This window comes from Heloderma suspectum, chromosome 5 (genome assembly GCF_057233095.1).
Source record: "Heloderma suspectum isolate Gila_16-S chromosome 5, 16-S_ref, whole genome shotgun sequence".
Classification (NCBI taxonomy): domain Eukaryota; kingdom Metazoa; phylum Chordata; class Lepidosauria; order Squamata; family Helodermatidae; genus Heloderma; species Heloderma suspectum.
Genome location: NC_139462.1, coordinates 140,771,259 through 140,794,641, shown reverse-complemented (window position 1 = coordinate 140,794,641; position 23,383 = coordinate 140,771,259). Strand labels below are relative to the sequence as shown.

The following is a 23,383-nucleotide window of genomic DNA, read 5'->3' as shown; positions in this document are numbered from 1 at the left end:
GTTTTATAGAATAGTTGAAGAGCTGAAAGACATCTGAAGGTAATTGTGTCCAACTTTCAGCAATGAAGCAGGAACTTTCTCGGCCCTGAGAGCCACATCCGATGTCAGCTGGGGGGTACACGTGCTGAAGTCTCATTCCCTCAGCGGCCCCTTGGGAGTGCTGCTTTGCCATTGCCATTAGCAGCAGGAAAGCTGCTATCCCGGCAACTTTGGGGTTGCTGGGCAGTGAGGAGGCTAAGGTCTCCTACCTACCCCAGTGACCCCAATTGCTTTGGGTGGCATAGCTAAAGTTCCCCTCCCATAACCTCAATTGGGATTGCTGTTCTGGAGCTGCCAATAGCTAACAGCAGAGCGGTTACTCACACTGACTGAGGCCAGTGGTGTAGTGGTAAATTTTGAAGTGCAAGGCAGGCACTCATCATGACAGTGACCATAGCCCAAGGAGACGCCAAAAATTCAGGCACGTACCTCGATCCATATCAACAAACCAGGTCTAGACGTTTTATCTTCACCAGGAACAAGTCTTTTCTAAAGCTCACGTGTCTCAACTGCCCATTCAAGACCATGCTACCCCAAAATACTTTCCACTGCAACAGGGGACAATCCAATGTTGCAAGGAAAATTCATTCCCCCCCAGCTGCTGTGAGAGTTGCAGCTAAATGTAGAGGGAACAGGACATTCTGAGGGGGGTGGCAGTTGATGTCACCACCCCTGCTAATTAAAAAGTACTGGTGTTGCGTCCCTGCCTCCCTTGGTTCCACCACACCACTTGGTGGGGAATCTGTGGGGTAAACAAGCTGCACAGAGAGCAGCCTGTAGACTCCTGCTGTATAACAAAACTAGTTTGATAGCTTTAGCCACAGTAACAGTACGACATCGTAAGAGGGAACAACATGCTCGACCTCGACTTCAGCAAAGCTTTCGACAAAGTGCCCCATGATATCCTGATGAGCAAACTAGCTCAAAGTGGGCTAGATGAAACAACGATCCGGTGGATCCACAGTTGGCTACAGAATCAGACTCAAAGAGTGCTTATCAATGGGACCTTCTCAAACTGGGGAGAGGTAACGAGTGGGGTACCGCAGGGCTCAGTCCTGGGCCCAGTGCTCTTCAACATTTTTATTAATGACTTGGAGGAGGAGGTGCAGGGAATGCTGATCAAATTTGCAAATGACACAAAATTGGGCGGGATAGCTAATACTTTGGAAGACAGAAACAAAATTCAAAGTGATCTGGATAGACTGGAGCGCTGGGCAGAAAACAACAGAATGACATTTAATAGGGATCAATGCCAAGTTCTGCACCTAGGAAAAAGAAACCAAATGCACAGTTACAAGATGGGGGATACGTGGCTCAACCACACTACAAGCGAGAAGGATCTTGGAATTGTTGTCGATCACAAGCTGAATATGAGCCAACAATGTGATGTGGCTGCAAAAAAGGCAAATGCTATTTTGGGCTGCATTAATAGAACCATAGCTTCCAAATCCTGGGAAGTACTAGTTCCCCTCTACTCAGCACTGGTTAGGCCTCATCTGGAGTACTGTGTCCAGTTCTGGGCACCACACTTTCAGAAGGATGCAGACAAACTGGAGAGGGTTCAGAGGAGGGCAACAAAGATGATCAGGGGACTGGAAACAAAGCCCTATGAAGACAGACTGAAAGAACTGGGCATGTTTAGCCTTGAGAAGAGAAGACTGAGGGGAGATATGATAGCACTCTTCAAGTACTTGAAAGGTTGTCACAGAGAACAAGGCCAGGATCTCTTCTTGATCATCCCAAAGTGCAAGACATGGAATAATGGGCTCAAGTTACAGGAAGCCAGATTCCGTCTGAACATCAGGAAAAACTTCCTGACTGTAAGAGCAATACGACAATGGAACCAATTACCTGGGGAGGTGGTGGGCTCTCCCGCACTGGAGGCCTTCAAGACGAGGCTGGACAGCCATTTGTCAGGGATGCTCTGACTTGGATTCCTGCATTGAGCAGGGGGTTGGACTCGATGGCCTTGTAGGCCCCTTCCAACCCTATTATTCTATGATTCTATTCTATGCAATACACCAGAAGTGAAGGGAGGAAAAGGGATACAGTCAGGTAAAACAAAACTAAACAGCTCAAGCAGTAAGCTCTTTTGCATGCTACCTGGGAGGGCATAACACCCCCACCACCAGAATTCCCAGCTAATCTGGCTCTGGGAAAATTCTTTCTTGATTCAAGTAAGTTAAGATCATGAATGTGAATTCGTAAGTCATTCATTAAAAATGACACCCAAAAATATTTTTAGCACTATCTCTAAACTAACTCAGTCCATATCCCATGTTAATGTGTGGCAAACCAATGCTTCAAAAGAATGAGAGGGAAAAACATTACAAAACCTAAGAACTAGAATCCAATGCAATGTTTGGTGCCCTTAATCCCACTAATTTTACTGAGTTTAAATTCACTTAACTCTGCATTGGATTATGGCTAAGGACTGCTCCTCACTTCTGCACATACATTGGGACAGCAAATTAAGGTTTCTTTTTAGAATCCTTCTCACAAAACATATTTATCTTTTGAAAGTTCTTAACTTTTAAGCATACTTACTTGGGAGCTTGCTGAAGGGCAATGGCATATTCTGAAGAACCATTTCTGTACTGAACTTGTGTACTGGCCTGTATCCAAACCCAGTGGTCTTCGTTCGCTTGCAGTTTCATCAGAGAAATGCCATTTTCTCTATTGTTCTTTCCTATAAAAATTGTAAAGGAAAATTTTTTTGGTGGCATATCTTAAGTATGTTACCAAACCTTTTTATTGCTGTAGCATCTATACAGATAATCTATTCAATCCAAGATCTACTGAACACTCAATGGCTTAGTACAGAGAAAAATATAAGCCTAAATTTGTCACTGCCTAACATCAGCAAATCAAAGGTGTTGAAAGCACATTGCTTTTAGATCCAGCAGCTTTTCATTTCCATTATTTCAAAATATTTGCCTGTTCAACAAGAGGAACTAGATACCTAAAGGAGTGTAATCGAACACAAACCTTCAAAGACAGTAAAATGAAGGAGGCAGTCTTGAGCTCTGCAGGGCAGTTAGAACCATGTTTTTTTTGATGCATTGCTAATCATGCCTTCAGGACTTAGAATTTAAAAGCTTTCACAGAATCATGAAAGCAAAAAAAGAAAAGTGAACTCAAAAAAACAGCCAAGAGTTGAAGAGGAAACACGGTCAGGGTGAACCACCCCCCCCCCCACCATATCTTTCTCCAGTGAAACGCTAAATGTAGCCCTCCAAAGTTTGGAGGAGTGGAACCCTGTACGTGAAATCTCACTTGTATTAGATGAATTGGTATAGGGACAGCAGGGGTGGTGAACCTTTTTCGGCGGGAATTCCCTTTCAGGGAACCTTCTGGGAGCGACATGCTAGAGGGGCTCCCCCCGCTGCAAAAGTGCGCAGGGCACCCCACACTCTTTCATACACACATCCATACATTCTCACATGTAACACACACCCATTCATTCACACATACACACACAGATCCATTTTCACGCAAGTAACACACACTCCTCTCTCTTCCCCCTTACAAATCCTCCCCCTCTCCCACCTCCCATAGCAATCAAGGTTTTAAAAAACCTCCATTGGCACCAATGAAAACTTTTAAAAAGTCCAACGGCAGCACAGGGGAGCGATTTTTCAAGGTGGGTGGAATCACAGTCCTCAGGGAGGAGAGAGTTACCCCCTCTCCCCCCAGCAGTGACTCCATTGGCAGGATGGAGGTCCCCCACCCCTGAGCTAAAGAATGGGAAATATTTACCAAAAGAGAATAGCTGCTGCAATGCACTTATATGTCAGTAATATTAGTGGCTGAGAAGGAAAACAGGAAATTGCCTCTTGAAAGTATTACTTCAGAGTGGAAAAATTATTTACAAATGAACTCCACAAAATGTTGTTACATGGATAATTTTTTAGAATTTTTTTTAAAAAACTGGTGAAAACAATACCTTCTTGGAAAACAGTTCTTCTATGATAATCAGTCATATGCTGTCCAGAAACAGCCTTTGAGCTGTAAAGATCAAATGGTAGGAAAATAGCTTAATAAAATATAGTACAGTTAAGAATATGTCCCAAAAAGTCATAGTAACTGTGATAAAAACACTTCAAAGTAATTCCTGAACAATTGTACTACCTATTAAAAAATTTGCACCTGAACAGATTTCTCTCTTTTAACTGGGTTGGTAGCAGTATTCACAGGACTGGTTTAGTTATGCTATAGAATAGATCTCCAGTCCTGTAGTGTAATTATATCATGTTCAGAGATGTCCCTTTATCCAAAGATAGGGCAAAATGGCCATGCAGTTAGGAACTTTAAAATGTGGTTGCTGGTGTGGGATTAACCATATTTGATCTGAGCAGCAGTGTTTAAGTACAGAGAAATTTCAATACACTTGAAATAGCAGCAAAGTGAATATTAATAACAGTGGAAAATACAACATTCCCAAAATCAAAGGTGAAATTCTAAGTCTACTTAAAGGAAAAGGCAAAAATCTTGTTGATTTGGTTTCACTAAAATAAAGTCTAAATGAATTTATAGTTAAAATATTCAACTCTGGGTTTTTATGAACAAAAACCCCAGTGAAGAGTTGTACAAAGAGAAAGTGTTAAAAACTACATTTGGACTTGCTTTGTATCTGTTGTGGCTGTATGATCAGATTTGTATTTTGCTTTCACAAAAAGGCTTTTTAACTTCATGTCAGTCACAGAAGGAAGCAGAAGCGGTACCACTATGCAGAATAAGGACAGCTGAGGAGGTAACGTTGCTCCTGAGGAAGACTTCTTCTTTTGTCCAAAGAGAAATTTCAGTTTACCTTGAAAATGCATTGTCTGGAAAAGAGTAAAACACAGAAGAAAGTCTGTTAATACTTGTTCCGTGAAAAAAGCTTAACATAATGGATAACAATTGCCAGAATATAATATTCTGAAGTTATATGTTTGCAAGCATTCTATCATTGGGTGAATTCATGGCCATGGCCACGTTAATATAGTTACTACACTAATAACTCGTATTAAGAAGGTCCACATAGTTAACATACTGGAGGAAAATGGGATGTGGCAAGGAATCACATCAAGATCCAATGTGGTTTAGCATGTAGAGTGTAGGAGACTGCATTCAAATCACTGTTTAGCTATGAAGTCACTAGGTGACCCTGAGCCAGTCACTGTCTGTCAGCCTAAATTATCTCATGGAATTGGGCAAATACAGTAGATGGATAAAATGTGTCGATAAAATATGAGAAACCCCATATATTCTACTTTGAACAACACTGGGGTACAAAAGTGCTAACCATGTCATCTGACACACCTGGTTCCTCCTGAATAGATATTCTGAGAGCAGTATGGTATTCACCCATTCAGAAACAGTTCCCACAACACTCTAGTAACTTACGAAGCAGCCTATTCTTAGATCCAGTAGCATATTGTCTACATACTCCTCTGTGACCAGCATTAAATCATCGTTTCATAAAAATCAGGAAGCTGCACAAAGGCTTTTAAAACCGGGCTGCCTCCTTCCCCTACGTGAGATGTTTCACATGGAACAATTTTCTATGAATGCCATTTTTGTGTCGGAAAATCACAAGTACACCATGTGGAGTTTTTTATACATAAAGCACACGCAAACTACCATGAGTGAGGAATCACGAGCGCACAATAAATCCCTCGTGTAGAAAGGCTTTTTATTTTTCCTCACCAGTGTTTCCTATGGTAAACACTGAACCCACAAAGTGGGTTTATTGTACAGTGGTTTAGAACAGAACAATGTGTTATGAGGTATATATTGTGTTTCCCTGAGATGCTTTCTGAACCTGTAGGGGGAAAATCAATAGACATAGGTAAGGTTAAGCATCCCCCACTTACCAATTCTCATCTACAAGAGACTTCCTGCATGACCGCAGCAAATGCAGGTTTAAGAACCTAAAAACCCTGCTGGATTAGACAAAAGGTCCATCTAGTCCAGCATCCTGTTTCCCACAGTGGCCAACTTGGGAAGCTCATAGTCAGGATATGGGCAATAGCTCTCTCCTTCTCCTAGCAGCTGTTATTCAGGGCATCTCTACACCAGCCTAAAATCCTGCATTTAAAATGGGGCTTTCTGCTTCTGTTTTAAATGCAGGATCACAACGACTCCCTTTTTCACATGCTTCCTTTCCCCCCTCCCCTTTCCCCCTCCTTCTCCCCGTTTCTGAGTCTTCCGTTATCTTTAATTGATCTCGCTCCTCTTCTTGCCGTTTTTCCTCTTTTCAGGGAGGAAATTCAAGCAGAACACAACAGGGTAATTTGATAGCTCATTATCTGCAATCTATTTAAAAATGGAACAAAGGGCATTTAGTGCAGGAGATGCCTTGGATGATCATGGTGTCATGTAAAGAGCCTGCAAAATTCTGTGAAGCAGCAATCTCAATCACAGGATAAAAGCTCTGTGTGAAGAAAGCCTCAGAGGCGTAATGGCTCTAAATCTCGAGGGCACATATGGCCATCATGGCTACTACCCATTGATAGATTTATCCTCCATGAATCTGTCTAGTCCCCTTTTAAAGCAATCTAAGCTAGTGATGATCAGCACAAAGTAATAAATAGTTCAATCCTTAATATAGGCACTGTAGCTGTAATACTGAATGCCTTTATTATAATGTTGCTCCCAAGAACAGCAGCAATACTTTGGGAAAATACCAAATAATGGCAAAGGCCAAATTACTGAAATATAACAAACATCCTGTTTCCAAATTTCTACATTTTATATAAACCATTATTTTCAAATGAATTTATGACATATGTGGTTACTTACAAGGAAGCCAGAAGTACTGTCTAAAAGGCAACGGATTCGACAAGTAAAACAACGAGTTAAAAAGGATGAAAAGTCCATTGGCATACTGTCATTCTCCTGTGCTTTAAACATTTTACTAAGAATGAATTCTTCTCCTAAAACAGTAAGATGAAAAGTACATTTCATTCCTTCATTTCATTTATTATTTATTATATTTCTATACCGTTCCATAGCCATTTTAAAAAAAACAATCTTCTGAGCAGTGCGCAAAGCAAGAGAGACTACTAGGCAGAGGACAGGGGTGGTGAAGAGAACAGGATGGTAGGGGATAGTGGCAAGGGGGGCAAGGTGGTGAGGGACAGAAGACATCATAAAGTGGTGGGGAAGAAGAAAGCAAAATGTTGGCAGGGGGATTGCAAACGATGAGCAATGGCAGAAGTTGAGAGGAAGTGAATGGACTAAGGAAATAATCCCAACTCTGTCCCATTTCTTCCACCTCCCCACCACAAGTATCACCTGTAGCAACAGAATAGTAATTAAAGATACCTGTCTCTGTCTGAATGTGTTGCTCAGATGCTAGCTGTGGTGGATTCATGGCCCAGTGCAGTTGTCTGCAGAAATCCTGCCGGTCATCCACATGAATGTAATCATATATATTTTGATGCATTACATCAGTCTGAAATAATCATAACATGTATTACATTTATACCTTCTTCGGCATCTGAGTTCTTACATTAATTTTTTTTTTAGCACAAAGATGGCTTAATTCTTTGGAAGGTCAGTGACACTTCTGATAGAAACTTATCGGCCCCAAATTCTTTTCTCCAAACCAGCCTATGGCATTACTACTATTGCTCACAACAAGAGGAAATCAGGGAAGGTTTGGGGCCTGAGAGGCAACATTAGATGATGACTTACAACATTTCTATACCACTCCACATCTAAACAGTTTCTGGAGTGGTGAACAATAAGAGTCAGAAGGAATAAAAACACAATACTAACAGTTATTTTAAAACAGAGTACCAACCCCCCCCCCCCCATGGCTGGTGAGTCAGGGAAGGCTTGTAGAAATAAAAATGTCTTCAGCAGCCACTGGAAACAAAATGTTGGTGCCTGCCTGGCCTCCAGAGGCAAGGACTTCCACAGAGAAGTAGCCACCACACTGAAGGCTCTACTTCAGGTAGATTCCAACTGGGCTATAGGGCCATGTGGAACTACAAGGAGTGCCTCGTCTCATGACCTCAGTGACTGGACTGGTTGGTAAAGGAGAAGGCGCTCTCTCAAGGTACCCTGGTCCCAAGCTGTTTATGGCATATCAGCAGGATCCTCTAATATCAGGGAGAAAACCAGGGTTTGAATCTCCAGTTATACGGAGTGACAGCTAAACTCTATTCTATGTTAAACATGTAGTGTGCAGCTAATCCTCGTTTTCTTTTTTTACCTCAGAGTAATAACATGGGATTCTGATCCCGATTGGGACCACTGTGTGGGGGCAGAGGATTAAACCTTCCCACCCAGCCACTTCCCCACCCCTAAATTGTGCCCCCCTCCAGTGGAGTTTACCCCCATATTTCAGTTGTATAAAAACCTACGTTGCGAACATCCTGTATTTATTATGTAGTTTTACTTTCATCCCATAGAGAGTTTCTAAGGAGTATTGTTTTAGGAAAATAGGAATTAATGCTAAATGCCGAGTCAGACCCTAGATACACCATCTAGCTGAGTATTGTCACCAATGACTGGCAGCGGCTCTCCAGGGTTTCAGACAAGATTCTTTACCAGACCTACCTGGAGATGCCAGAGATTGAACCTGGGGCCTTTTGCATGGCAAAGCAGGTGCTCTACCATGGACCTACGGCCCCTGCCCTAAGTTTCGCTGAAGCGTTCTTCAAATTTTTAAGAACCATTCCTAATACTAGCAAAATAGTTACCTCAGTTCAAACTATTCCATGTGTTGTGCTCTGTGCACATGGATTTCTGAGTATTTAATAACATGGAAAAACAAACCAAGGGACATGTTTTTTCCCCCTCTCTGTGCACAAAAATCACAAGAAAGCAGCTCGAAAATGTGCCATTGCAGAGTTATTAATAGTCAATTAAATTATCTCAGAACATGGAAGTTACAGCACATTATGCTACTTTGAAACTGCATAATACCTTGATACTTAATGTAGTGTGTTATCAGCTGAAGGACATATGACAAGGTGTTACTGGGATGTGATTTTAGAGCAGTTGACACAAGGGTAACACAATGAAGACTAGTACAAATATACCACAATATACAAGTCTCTAGGGGCTGTATCCAAATGGTTGCACAAGTGAAAGCTGATTGCACAACCAATTTTTCTCTTCTCTACCTCCTTCCCCTCTGCAGCCCCTAAAAAACTTCTCCAGAAGGTCAGGGGTCCCTCCTGAACAGTGTGGGATGTGTTGTACAGGGGTGCAGTGTAGTGGTAGTGGAAGAGGAATCACCTGAAATTAGGTAGAGGAACCTTGCATGGGTTATAATTGCATGAGTTATTTATTTCTGTATTTACCTGGTGAAATCCTAAATAGTCCACAATTGTTGGTGATGCATAGAAGATCATTCCATCAGCGCTCACCACCAGTGCAAAACCACTCAGTGACTGGGGGGGGGGGGAATGAAACAATAGAAGAAATGATGAATCAAAATGGTCAAAAATATGTCATCATATTCTTTTTCCTGAACACCTTTTTCTTAAGTTGCCAAATAATGAACATTCACAAATACTTACCCACACATGGTTAAGCAGGATTTCCTGGATGGATATATGTATATACTAGTGAAGCGTACGCTTATTCTGAGAAGGCCAGTTATTTGTTTTTTTTAATAAAATAAGATTCAAACAGATGCTGGATGCAAGGAGGAAGCAGTCTTGGATGCTGCGTGCTCACATGGTTTTATTTTTTATATAAAAATATATAAAATATCCTAATGAGTTCAGCAGAATGCCTGATGAGCTGCCCTTGAAAAATCTAGCTAAATAGTTACAGCAATAGTAAATCACGCAGTGAGACATAGGCGACTTATCAATGGAAATAAGGAATGGTACTACAAGCTACATGATCCATAATCTGTGAAAGGACTCACTACTGGGCTAGCCACTGGGCCTGCTGGACTTGGAGCATCCCTGTGAACTCGATAATGCTCATGCCTCCAGATTTCATTAGGCTTTGAAGATATTTATTTATTTATACTCCACTTTTCTACCAAAAATGACACTCAGGGCAGCTTACAAAACAATTTAACATAGACTGAAACAAAATTAAATCAATCAAGATCTTTGATGACGTTAGCCAATCAATGATGCATAGGACTGTGTGACAAGAAAACAGAAGATGCCAGAACAGCCAGAAAGCTTCGCTTCCTTGGGGATGCTTCCATCTTGATTTCCTGTTTTCTTGGGTCGACAGCCCCTGCCCCCAGCCTACCAGGAAGATTGCCTCTTTTAGGGCATCTCTACACCACCCTAAGATCCTGCATTTAAAACGGAGCTTTCTGCTTCCGTTTTAAATGCAGGATCACAACAGACTCCCTTTTTCACCCGCTTCCTCCCCCCGCCCTTTCCCCCTCCTTCTCCCTGTATCTGAGTCTTCCATTATCTTTCTTTGATCTCGCTCCTCTTCTTTGCTGTTTTTACTCTTTTCAAGCCAGAAACTGAAGCGGGACACAACGGGTAATTTGATAGCTCATTATTTGCAATCTATTTAAAAACGGAACAAAGGGCATTTAGTGCAAGAGACGCCCTGGAAGGTCATGGCATCATGTAAAGAGCCCGCAAACTTCTATGAAAGAGCAATCTCAATCGCAGGATAAAAGCTCCATGTGAAGAAAGCCTTAGATGCAACTCAGGCAGACGTTGTCCTGTGATCTTTCTTGGGAAATATTCTGCATAGTAGATCCTTTGGGTAGTTTTCTTGACTTCAGAGGCATGTATTCCTACTAATTTAATACATTCCCACTGCACCCCAGTGTACTATACAAATCCGCATGACCAGATAACCTACAATGAAGCCTATACAAGTGCATGTGCTCACTATTATCCACTCCCGCTCTTGCCTCTCCTTTATGTTATCTCCTACATGATCAACATTTAGTCTGCTCCCTCGGGTAGGGACAGGACTTTCTTTGCTTATCTTACTCCGTAAATTGCCACATACATAAAGCCCAGCTCTTCAACTACAATATATTAAACTTTGGATCTTCCTGGTGCCCAGTTTGACACCTTACAATCTGTCAACTTTTTAGGAAAGAAGCAAATATTTTATGACAATAACTATGAACGTGTTCTGAATCTTATCCTTTTTTTATTAATAAAACAAGCCCAGCTGGCTAGTAAAATGTTTTTAGGCTCTTGAGTGGTGTTTTTTTTAAAATAATTTTTATAGTACAGAAGAGAGTTACAAATAAGCAAAGCTACTCTTTAATCTATGAACGCAGATGAATGTATGCGGTAAATCCATATGGAATCAATAACAAGCAAAATGTGTATTCTAGGATAAGCACTTGAAACATATGAAACAAATATGTATTGTGAACATTTGTTTGTGGTAAAGAAGTGCTTGAGATTTTTTTTATCTTACATGGTACACGAGGAATGAAATCATTTTTTCTCCACCAAAAGGGGGAAAAAAGGACTTGGCTGGAAAATGTACTCTGTGTTCTTCAACAAACATGTAGATCCAATTATATAGTCACGAAATGCTGCACCTGCTACTTAACGAACAATTAGCCCATCACAGTTCAGAGTAAGTTCAGTTGGGGTGGGTGGATAGGGTTCAAAGTATTTCTCAAATTGAAGTTATCAGTTTTTTCCATGAACAGATTTTAGAAACATTAATAAAGAATGGAGATGAATACAGTGAGGAAAGCATAACTTCCCTTGGCAAGGTCTTTTATAATGCCTGCCCCCCCGCCCCCCTTTTTTTCTTCTTCTAGCACTCTAACTAAAAACCTGCCTGAAAATACTTCAAAGGGGTTTTGGTCAAGGTCACAGTTAGTAAAAGTCATTGTTTTGGTTTTTTAAAGTCCCGAGCCACATTTATTTTTTTATTACTATTCTTTGAAATAAAGAAACAGAATGGCTTATATTGCAGTCTCCAGAGAGGAGGTTGCTATGGCTCCCAAAGTCCAACAGTCAAGGTCTTCAGACATGCCTTGCTTTAACGTATTTTCAAGTCACGCAACATTGTATGACATTTTTAGAATCTGAACTTTCAGTTTATGTGGAACAGCTTCCTTTATGAGGACATTACCCTTTTTCATCTGTTTTCCTAAATAATTGGCTATTTTCAGCATTTGTAAATGGAACACACATCCTTCTATTTGTTTCACAAGGATGTATGCTTGTAAACACTATAATGGGAAAAACAAACTCATTAGAAGGGACTTCTCCATTTGTACCATAACACATGGGTATGTGTGACTGTATCCATTACAAGAGGGATGGGGAACCTCGGGCCTGGGAGCCAAGTCCAGCCCCCTTGAGGTCCCCCAGATGGCCACACCCTCTTCCCCCAACCACCAATCGTTTGATAGTTTCCTGGCTTTGGTGCCATCCCCACCTCCCCGTCCTAAAGGGCTGAAATGCTTCTCCTAAGGTTTAGTTAATGGCCGTAAGAGCTTTGAACTACAACATGCTTGAGTTGTTTTTGTATTTTTGGCCCCACCCCTTTGGCCCCACTCTCTTTGCCTTCGGACCCACCCACCACTGGAACGCGCCCCAGGGAGCTTTTCTGAAATTCGACCCTCGGGCTAAAAGAGGTTCCCCATACCTGCATTACCAGGTGGCAGCCTGTTGGAAAAAGAAGAGTAGGGATTCAAGCACTGCCCATTAAGGGTACTTCCAGACTAGGCTTTTATAGCACCATCACTCCAAAGAATGTTACGGTGGTGGCGGTGGGGGAGACATTACATTCCACTCGTAACCCTCCTGTGTTTTCCCACCACTTCTTTCTTTTCTCTTATCAGAGTAAATCTGTTAAGGAGAATAAGATGGAATTGCTCCATGATGCCTTCTGAGTGTTAATGATAGAAGCCCTTCATCTGGAAGCACCCCCATGCCAACTCTATTCTGGCTAACACTAGGGGTAATTCTACATTTATATCAAAGATCTTGGGAAAACCAACAAAATTAGGTAAGCCACTTTTTAAAACTATCAAGTGTCCTAGTCCTTCTTCAACATACCATAGCAACAAACATGTTTTAGAAAAGGTTTGTTTTAAAATTGTAGCCCTTTCTTTCTGGACTGGATCTTTTCCAGAGCTTTTGTTACATAAACAATCTTTGGAGGCAGACAGTGTAGTTTATTAAAAGTATCAGACCATAAATTAAATGCAAATGCAAGTTAACGTCCTCACTAAGAATTTTTTAAAATAAAATGAAAAGTAGCTTTAGGAGGCTGCTGATTTGAGTAGAGCAGAGGCACGGGGAGGAACGCTTATCCCTTTTCCTGCAGGCCATTTTTCCAAATCAAAATTGTACACACTCCAAGTTATTTTCCCCCATAGGGAAAAAAGTATGGGAATCCATAACTCTCAGTCCAGGGGAAAAGCAGCAGGGCGGATTTTGATCAGGAAAAACAGCCAGTGGGACTTCCGGCTGGAGCCAATGTCACCCTGGCAGCATTCCGCTGAGTCTAAGTGGAACGCTATCTCAAACAGCTTTTTAAAAAGTTGAAAAACCTTTTTATCTCTCCCCTGGAATTAAAAGGGGAGGCAAAGAGCGCATCTGGATGAAGTCTTGGAAGTTTAGTCCTCTCTGCAAAGGAGCAGGGGGGCTGGATTCTGAGACCAGTCTGCCAGAGCTTAATCATTGCTCAAAGTTGTTTTGAAACTCCTATCTAATTAGGAGAAATCAGGGCTGATGTGCTCCATTGTAGTTTATGGATTAAGAAATACCAACAATATTTGAGGAATGGAATAAGAAATACTAACAATATTTGAGGACCTGCAAGATCTGTTTGAAGAAAAGGATGGCTACATCAAGGAGAAAAAAAGTAACTGGATCTCCGCCTCCCCTCCCCCGGACCTCCTCTGGCAAAGGTTTCGAAAACCGAAGATATAGAGGAGTTACTTGCTCTGATAAAAACTTTGTCTTCGCAATTTGCTGAACAGGCTAAGAGGTTGGACACAGTTCAAAATTCCATCACTGCCCTGCAAGGGGCTGTGGATTTAATCAACACTTCTTGGCAAAAAATGGAGGCGAAGGTTAATGAGCTGGAAGATGGAGTTGCAACAAATGAAAAAAGCTTGTGACACAGTTTCAACAATTTCTCTGTCAGAATTTCTTAACTGGAGGCTTTTACATGCAGGGCAAATGTACGTATCATTGGTATTAAAGACCTACCTAGTGATGTAAATTTGTCTACTTTTGTAGATAAGCTTTTGCATGAGATACTCCCTGTACCATCTGATTATTTACTTGATATTGAGCAGGCATTCCGTGTGCCAAAGGCCAAAGGACTGGTTGTACAATTATAGTCCAATTTGCAAGAATCTCCACAAAAAATTATATCCTGAGTTTGGCAAGAGGGGACGGAAATCTTTTTTGGAAACAAGATAAAGTTATGTTATTTCCAGATTACACCAAAGAAGTTGCTGATAAAAGAAGGCAATTTATCAAGGCGAAAAATCTGGCAAAACAAATGAACTTACAATATCACTTAACATATCCTGCTACATTTTGTATTTTTTCTGAAGGTCAGATGAAGAAGTTTCTGAATCACGAAATGGCAGAGGCATGGCTAAATGGAAAACTGAGTGAGATTTCTGTCCCAGCCCCATGAACTGGAATCTACAAACATGTTTTGTTAACTGGCCATGTTTCGTCTGTAAGATTTAGGCTAGGCCAGAGATAATTGCTCACATATATCCATCTTTTTTCTTTCATTTTTTTCCTCTTTTTAAAAAAATCCTTTCTCTTTAAAATGGATATGATATATTGTACTTAAATCTACTGTTTGAGGGTGTATAGAAATGTGCACACTCATTTATATATCTAGTACAAAATACATTAGTGATTGCTGTAAGGTTGTTTTTATTATATAATTTTATAAAATTTATTAGTGATTTGTTGTTGTTGTTGTTGTTGTTATTATTATTATTATTTATCCTTTTTAATTTCCTTCCTTTTTATTACAATTATTATCATTATTATGAGACTGGTTAGTAAGATTTTTGGCTGGTTAAATTGTTGAGCTTTATAATTAAATGTTAACTGAAGGGCAATATATGGTTACTGGAAATGAACTGTAGGCCTGCTTCCTTGCTATAAGATTGATGATGGAATATTGAAATGTAAGGTTGATTATCTATGCTTTATTGAATTGTAAAATTGCCAACATTATAGGTATAATTCTAGAATGGGATTTGAAGTTGGTGTGTAATGGATTTTTTCTCTCTTTCTTTTCCTTCTTCTGTTTTCTTTTTTCCTTCTTTCTTTTTCTCCTTCTTGTTATTGCTGTGTCCTCCTAAGAATACTGTATTGTTGGGAAACTGTAGTTACTGAATAGGCTGTGGGTACTGTTTATTTCATTTAAAAAGATAAAAATAGAATAAAAAGTTTTTTGTTTTTTTTTTAAAGGAAAAACAGCCAGTGGGAAAAGGTTAGGCACACCTCCCCAACTTTCTTTAATCAAGATCACAGCTCTCCAAAGTTGCTTTTCATTTTTAAAAACATGCCAGCAGAAAGCTGTATTTAATGTCTAGTGTGGCCCTAAACTGCTTTTTGGCTGTGAAGCTGGCTTGTGTTTTAACATGGAGAAAGATAACTTTATCTGATTCATGTTCATGAAGTGGAAGCATAAGTTTGTTCAGGGTTCCTGCACAATGAACAAAAACCAACAAAGCTAAAGCAACCTATGATATAGCAAAAGAAAAGCAGAAGCTAAGTCAGTGCCAATGATACGCTGGAGCTGACTTGCTCTGAAAAACTACTCATTCAAACAATTTACTTGTGTATCCAGTGTGATATGAGAGCTATGCAAAGTCCTGGCTCACCTTCCATGAAATGAAAGTAGCAATGTTTCTTTTCACAGAAGAGGAGTACTTTACCTTGCAACTGCCACAATATACTGCTTATATAACAAAACCAGGGAGAGGTAAACTGATGCCCCCCAAATGTTTTGGGCTACATAAGCCCCAGCCAGCAAAGCCAATGGTCAGGGATTATAGAATTCATAGTCCGAAGGATCTGGAGGGCACCAGGTTGTCTAAACTAAACCTGGATCAAACCATTCACAAGAGCAGTTTTTTCCCCTCAAGTAGCTGCTGAGCATAGGTTTTTCTACATGAGGCATTTATCGAGCACTTGTCATTCCCTACTCATGGTTGTTTATGGGTTCTTTAGACGTTGTCCTGACCCTCCAGTTTCACTTCTGTTTGTAACAGCACTTTCAGCAAGTTTTCTTTTAGAGCAGGGAAACTGCAGCATTTAATTATGAAAGCGAAAGAAAGCACAATTTCCTCTTGTGTATTTGCACTATTCCGCTATACCTCAGTGCCACCTAGAGGTTATGTAGTGGAAAAGGAAACCCCCCTTGTGTAGCATTCAGATTTCTATTCTGTGACGAAACCAAAAGTAGATACAGCGGATTAATAGCCAATTAACAGCCTCATGTAGAAAAGCTCTCAATCATTCCAACTGACTCTCTTGACAGTCATATTCTAAGGTTGGTAGTTCTATATCCATAAATAGCTGTAAACAGCCTATTTGATGTATAAATAAATAACAACCAACTCATGGCGGAACACCTGGAGAATACTGGAGGCCATTGTCTGGGCAGCTGGATGATAATGACATGGACTAAGACTGAGGCTATGGTCAATACCAATCAGGGCAAAAGAGATGCTTCACTGATCTGAGGCCTTTGTTCTAACACAGAAAGTATCTGCACTGGGGTAAAGATTGGTGGGAGGGGGTGGGAAGAGAAATGGTTTCCATATTGTTTGTTTGCATCCCACTAGCATAATTTGTCCCAAGCCACAGGGACTCCCCCTCCCAACAAGGTTTCCAAACCTTCTAACACTGTACAAGGTAAGTCAGTCTTGACCTCAGATTGTAGGGGAACAGGCTGCGATATAGTGGTTTGCCTAAGTAAGTGAGTGCATGACCTAGGTGAGATATGAACCAATAACATCTTAATTTTGAACTTGCACTGTTAGCCGCTACACTACACCATCTACAGTAGCCTTCCCCAACCTGGTGCCCTCCACACGTGCTGGACTACAAGCATCTCTACACCAGCCTAAATTCCCACATTTAAAACAGGGCTTTCTGCTTCCGTTTTAAATGCAGGATCAAACAGACTCCCTTTACACGCACTTCCTTTCCCCCCTTTTCGCCTCCTTCTCCCCCTTATCTGAGTCTTCCATACATTTATTGGTCTAGCTCCTCTTCTTGCGGCTCTTCCTTTTTTACAGCGGGAACTCAAGCAGAACACAAGTGGGGTAATTTGATACCTCATTATCTCTGATCTTTTTATCAATGGAATAAGGGTAATTTAATGCAGGAGACACCTTGGAGGTTCACGATGTCATCTAATGGGGCCACAAACCTCCATAAGTGAGCAATCTCAATAGCGGGATAAAACCTCCATGTAAAGAAGCCCTACAACTCCCAGCATGCCCTGCCCAGCCATGATGGTTGGGGGTGCTGGGAGCTGTAGTCCAACACATCTGGAGGGTGCCAGGTTGGGGAAGACTGTTTTACAGTGAGTAATTACAGCCTGTCTCAAGGTGATGAGAAGCAGTTACCACTCTGGGATAAAGCTAATTCAGGCTGAAATCCTAGATGCACCTGGACATAAGTCCCATTGAACTCAACAGCACTTACTTCTGAGTCAACATGCATAGGGTTGCAGTGTTACTTTCAAGTGAATGTCACAAAACTACAACATATATAAGACCTATATACACAACAGGTTTGTAAATAGCTTCTCATCTGTTATTTTCTGGTGAGTAAGACTTGAGTCCAAACAAGAAACTTTAGAAAAGTTGTGCTTTTTTCATTTCAGGCCATAAATAATTAAGATACAGTCATGCTGGCAAGCAGGGTCCACAAAACATTTATGGGGATGGAAGTTACGCAGACTTATTTGCAAGGCTAAGTTCAAGAAATGCTGTCAGTCTCCCACCTCTAGTAAGAATCCACCTTCTGGTATGGTAGGCTCCTTGGGCAAGCCAACTTCTTCTATTCCCTGGCCTGCTTGCTTTCTCAAGTGCTTCTCCTGAACAGCTGTTGGAAAAATGCATCGGTACATACTTAACATTAGTAGCAATATATAAAAAAATAAGTTTTATTTTAATGTGTTGGATCCAGGTTTAGGCACATGCAACTGGGCTGGCAGAAGCAGACATCCCTGCCCCCTCCTCCCCACAGCAGCCCTTCCAGCCCCCTGAAAATGCTACACAAAGGGTTGGGGTCTTACAGAATGGGGTGAGCAGTGATATGGCAAGAAAGAGTCATCTTCCACGAGCGGAGCTCTTCCATCAACAAAAGGCGGATCCTGGATCCAAGCCAAGGCATTTTTGGACCTTATTTGGCATTATTATTTCTCCTTTGCTATACAATCTATAGTATATACAGGGCCGGCCCTACCATGAAGCATAGTGAAGTGGTCGCTTCAGGCAGCAAATGCTGAGAGGTGGCAGCCAGGTGTTGGAGGAAAGAGCTGTGTGCCAAGCAGCCTGCTCTGTGCCCCAAGCTAGGATGCTGCCTTCAGGGGCAGTGGAGGATGCTGTCCCATTGCCAGTGTAGGAGAAACAATCCAGTTGGCTTTTATTATTTAATTTAATTTATTATTTAATTTATTAATCGCCCATCTGGCTGGTCACCCAGCCACTCTGGGCGATGTACAACATACAATAAAACAATAAAATTCTACAATAAAAACATTTTCTAAAATACCCTAACCCACCCCAAATGCCTGCATTTTGTACGTGGAATGGGAGAGGGTGCCATCTTGTTTTTTGCCTCAGGCAACAAAATGTCTAGGGCCAGTCCTGAGTATATATCATTAATTTTGGTGCCTTTGTGGTTAGTTTGAAGGCTCAATTTTTTTGAAATTTTAGATTTGAGGTAAAGCACATTGAAAGGTGTGCCAAGTGTTTTCTTTAGAATCTGAAAAACACTGCAATCTAAAATAGAAAATATATTGACAAAAAAAGATTATTTTGATAGTCTGTCCAGAAAACTTTGAGGCCATAGAAAAAAACCACATTGTGTGTGTGGAAAAATTGGAAATATTTTGGAAAAATGGAAAAATAAGCAATACTTATTTTAGCACTCTTTACAGATCTAAAGTCACTTTGTTGCTTTAGGTCACCCTTCCCCAACCTGGTGCCCTCCAGATATTTTGGACTAGCTCCCATAAGCCTCAGGCAGCATGACCAATGGTCAGGAATGCTGGGCACTGTAGTCCAAAATGTCCAGAGGGCACCAAGTTGGGGAGGGCTGCTTTAGAAACATAAAGGAGCCTTTCTATTCCTAAAGTTATTTTATATATAATTAAGTTTGCTCATAAAATTATCATTATATTTTAAGACTTTTAAAAGTAAACTCAGTTAGTAAATTTGTAATTATTGTCCGAATAGATTAGAACTACATTAAATGACTGCTATAGCACCAGAAACACAGGGCTCTATAGAACAAAACTCAACTGTCAAGAATGCACCTTTACTGTCAAGAATGCACAATGGTGACTCTACACACATGTTGGGAAACTGAGCATAAATCTCTATCAGTAAAATAGATCAATAATGTTAATAAGGAATGAAAGAACTAATTATACTGGGAATCTTACAGAGAGGATTTAAAAAATATTTCCCCTATTATTTCCAGACAATTTATCTCTCTCGTCTTTCTATAAAAGCATTCTTAATACACAGTTTTTAGAAATCATTTTTTTGGGAGTAAAGGCTGGGTAACAATGTATAAATACATTGTTTTAAATTCTAAAAGAAAATATTTCATAATCCAAAGCTGTTCAATTTTTCCAATTTGGGTGGTGAGTGGGAAAGAAACAGTCCAAGGAAAAAAACAGAAAAAAGGGTTTTTTCTAGGCCTTCACATCTCTGGTCTGTCCAAAAAACACATTGTAAATATTGACTCAACATTGTCTTTGCATGCTCAGTTATCCCTTTTCGGTTAACTGTAAAGCAAAATCTTGTGTTTGCATGTAAACACATATAAAATGTTCCAATTTATCTATTTTTCTGCAACATCCAATATCTAGGTTACCTTTTGATTAAAAACAGAAATGCCAACATTACGATGTGACTGTCCCAATGATACGCTGCAGGAGTTCAACTTTGAAGCCTAGGGATAGCACTATCAGAGTGCTGATCTTGGTGGGGTGGGGGAGAAATCATTTGCAAGCAAGATTTTTTTTTTTTAAAGCATATATATCCAGTGGGATTGTTTATACCATTTTTCTTTGAATGGCCAACTCTCAGGCAGTTCTTTGGACCCATGCCCAAGTGTTTTATACCAAACAGTACAGCTGGTGGTAGCTGAGTTAACTTAACCTAGCCCTTATGTCAGCCCCACCCGCATCCTGCGTACCAGGGGTGTTGCTAGGCAAAAGATTCAAGGCATGGGACACAAATCTGCATATGCTAATTTATATCTATACATGCAAATTTATAAATAATTACTATGATTTATTTAAATTTCACAGGAGGCAAAGCCAGCCATTTCTCATCCAAAGAATCTGAAATAAAATTCTTCAGTTAATTTACACCCTATCCCAGATCATCTCAAACCAATGGGAACAGTTGTTTCCCCCTCTAAGCTTAATTGCCATGCAGGGGAAGATTTGGGGGTGGGGGAGTTGTGGGAGGAGGTAGTATTGCAGCATGTGGGAAGGGGAGACTTTCCTTCCCAGTTGCAATCCTCCTTGAAAATTGCTGCCTGCATGGAAATTAAACTGAAGAAAAAAAGCTTCCATTGCCATCAATGGACATTCAGGGCTCTGTGGAATAGAACCAGGGCACTAAAAATACATCTGGAGCTCTGGGAAATAGAACTAGGGGTGGGGCCCGTGAGCCCACATCTAGCAATGCTCTTGCTGCGTACCACCACAGCTATTTCTCCACGTGCATCAGAAAGGTGGATGCACACAAAACGACCTTTCTTCCTTCATGCTTGGCAATTCAATTTGATACTAATGGAAAGAAGTCAGTACCACCTCACCTATTCCAAATGTGCATCAAGTATAAAGGAAGGACAGGGGTGCCTATCAGTAGCTGACATACCAACTGCCAGCAGTAACAACTGGTTTTTTTAGGGCTGTGCATGGCCCCCCTGATCTGACTCGGAAGCCGCTTCAGGGCTTCCAAGGTGGGCCTGATTCAGCTCGGGCTGATTGGGGGGGGGGGGCTCAGCCTACAAAGCTGAAGTGCGATTCAGACATCCGAATCTCGCTTGGCCCCCCCACACCCCCCCAGCCCCTTACCTGGGCCCCTGTTCTGGGCGGGGTTTCTGCTGCCCATTGCAGCCCGCCGACAGGCACAAGGGCAAGATTTGCCCTCCAACTGCGCTCTCTCCCTTCCCTGGAAGGAGGGCAGGGCACCTGGTTGGAGGCCGACTCCTGCCTCTGTTCAAGCCTTCATGGGTTCTGTGCTTGCGAGGAGCCCGTGAAGCCTCGAGCCAGGCCAGTGGCAGCAGCTTGTAATGAAGGCGGGCTGCCGCCACTGCCAGCTCCTAGGCCCTCTGGACGCACACCAGCAGCCATCTTTTTCTGAGGAATGGGGGGAGCCATTTTCCCCTGTTTTTGGACCGTGGCTATGCCCACGAGTAGCAGATCCATGATTTTTCTGGTTCAGTCCCTGGAGGCAGATGTGCTCTGTGATATGATGGTAGTTTGGGGGATTTGCTCTGCAAAAATCATATGAAATGAAGAGGATCCCTGCCAAGGATCCATATTTTTGTGCCGTGGCTGGACGCAGAAGTGGCAAATCCGAGATTTTTCTGGTTCAGTCCACGGAGGTAGATGCGCTCTGTGATTGGATGGTGGTTTTGTGGGTCTCCCTTTTGAAAATCATATGAAATCATGAGGATCCTCTTTTTACCCAGTCCCCATAGCACGTGCTTTCTTCTTGGCTTTGTTCTGCCAAAGGAGAGTGGGAAGGGTTAAGGCTTCCTCTGCCATGCCTGGCAGAGACTGGGGCAGTTGCTCCCAGTGACCACAGCAAAGGCAGGACAGGACTGGAGTGGAGAGAGAAATGCCATGGAGCTTCCCTCTCAGTTCCTGTCCCATCCTGCTGCCGCCGCTGCTGCCACCACCACCATTGCAGACAATGGCAGCTTGTCAGGGCAGTGGGAGGCTGCTCAATTATTAGGCGGCTCGCGCACCCCAATGGATCGTCTTGTGCACCCCACTTTGGAGACCACTGCTCTAGCCAAATAACATTCAGAATGCCCTCTCCTCTCCAGTAACACCTCTCTCACAATCAGCAAATGGAGGCTGACTCACAGCAAAGCTCCCTGTCCTCCCCCTCCTCCTTCTCCTCTCCCCTTCCCCCAACTCTCCTGATGACTGGATCTCTCTCAAATTGATACATTTGGTGCCTCCACATCCTCCTGCATTCCTCCCTCCCTCCTCCTGCCCCTCTGCATGATCTTTCAGAAGTTGATACATTTTGGAGACAGCCTGTCTGCTCTGCTCAGAAGGCATAAGAAGAGCTCCAAATATACAAGGCAGACAAGGCGTTTCGTGGTGGAGCCGCTTCGGGGTGCCTCAGTGCTGGTTTGATCCGCTTTGTATCATGACAAGGCACCTCCAAATCAGCCCACTTTGCCTCATTACTCGGGCTTCGTACCGAAGTGGTACACACTCCTAGTTTTTTCTCTCTCCTACGTATTGGGTTGTTCTCAATCTGCTTTTTCTTAAGAGAGGCTTTGAAAGTTTCTGCCCTTTGAACCTTTAAAGGCAGAGTACAAGACATTTCCTTAAGGTGTGGAATTCAGCAAACTATGATCTTTTCCTCTTAAATCTTTCCATCTTGCCCCTTAAAAAAAGAAAAAGCATGAAACAACTTATACCCTCCCATTAGAATTTCATGTTTCCATGGGGAAGTGCTAACTTCTAACAAGCAACTCCAAGCATTTTGTAGGCTGTTCTGTTTTTTGACAGCTTGCGTGATTAGAGCTCATAGACATATCTTCCCTGCATGTGAGCAACTGCTGGGCACAGAGCCACTTACTCAGTTGAAATCTCCACCCTTTGCTTCCTTCCCCTCCTCCCCAGCTGAAGATTCTTCTTCTTTTTTCTGAGAGAAACACCAGGGGGAGAACACGCCTTTGGTATAAAAGAATAGTGCTGAGTAAAGAGGGCTTCGCTGTCACGCAATGAAAACTGACTGTCAATCTTTCCATGCAACTGACAGCGGCCTGGCTCTTGTTTAAGCCATTGCGTGCGAACAGACAACCCACATTCCCGTATGAAATTCTTCATAACAACAGCTGTTAAATATTGATGACGCCTGGAGAGCTCTGAATGTTCTTCATGAAGGTTAAGCCTTCATGTAATGGAACCTAATTTTGTATTTTTATCT

General features: G+C 41.8%; 1 protein-coding gene across 2 annotated transcripts in view; it reads right to left on the bottom strand.

Annotated features, from left to right (window-relative positions):
* The window catches only part of AHRR (aryl hydrocarbon receptor repressor), a 77,496-nt gene that overhangs the window by 10,640 nt on the left and 43,473 nt on the right, over nucleotides 1-23,383 (bottom strand). Inside the window, exons 5-11 of one of the 2 annotated variants that reach the window (XM_084857649.1) lie at nucleotides 17,962-18,062; nucleotides 9,342-9,431; nucleotides 7,351-7,480; nucleotides 6,826-6,959; nucleotides 4,666-4,865; nucleotides 3,986-4,047; nucleotides 2,587-2,728 (exon numbers count right to left, since the gene is read on the bottom strand). In XM_084857649.1, coding sequence (XP_084713775.1) covers nucleotides 2,587-2,728; nucleotides 3,986-4,047; nucleotides 4,666-4,865; nucleotides 6,826-6,959; nucleotides 7,351-7,480; nucleotides 9,342-9,431; nucleotides 17,962-18,062 — 859 coding nt within the window. The remainder of the gene's footprint in view (nucleotides 1-2,586; nucleotides 2,729-3,985; nucleotides 4,048-4,665; nucleotides 4,866-6,825; nucleotides 6,960-7,350; nucleotides 7,481-9,341; nucleotides 9,432-17,961; nucleotides 18,063-23,383) is intronic. The other variant, XM_084857650.1, reaches the window with a different exon arrangement.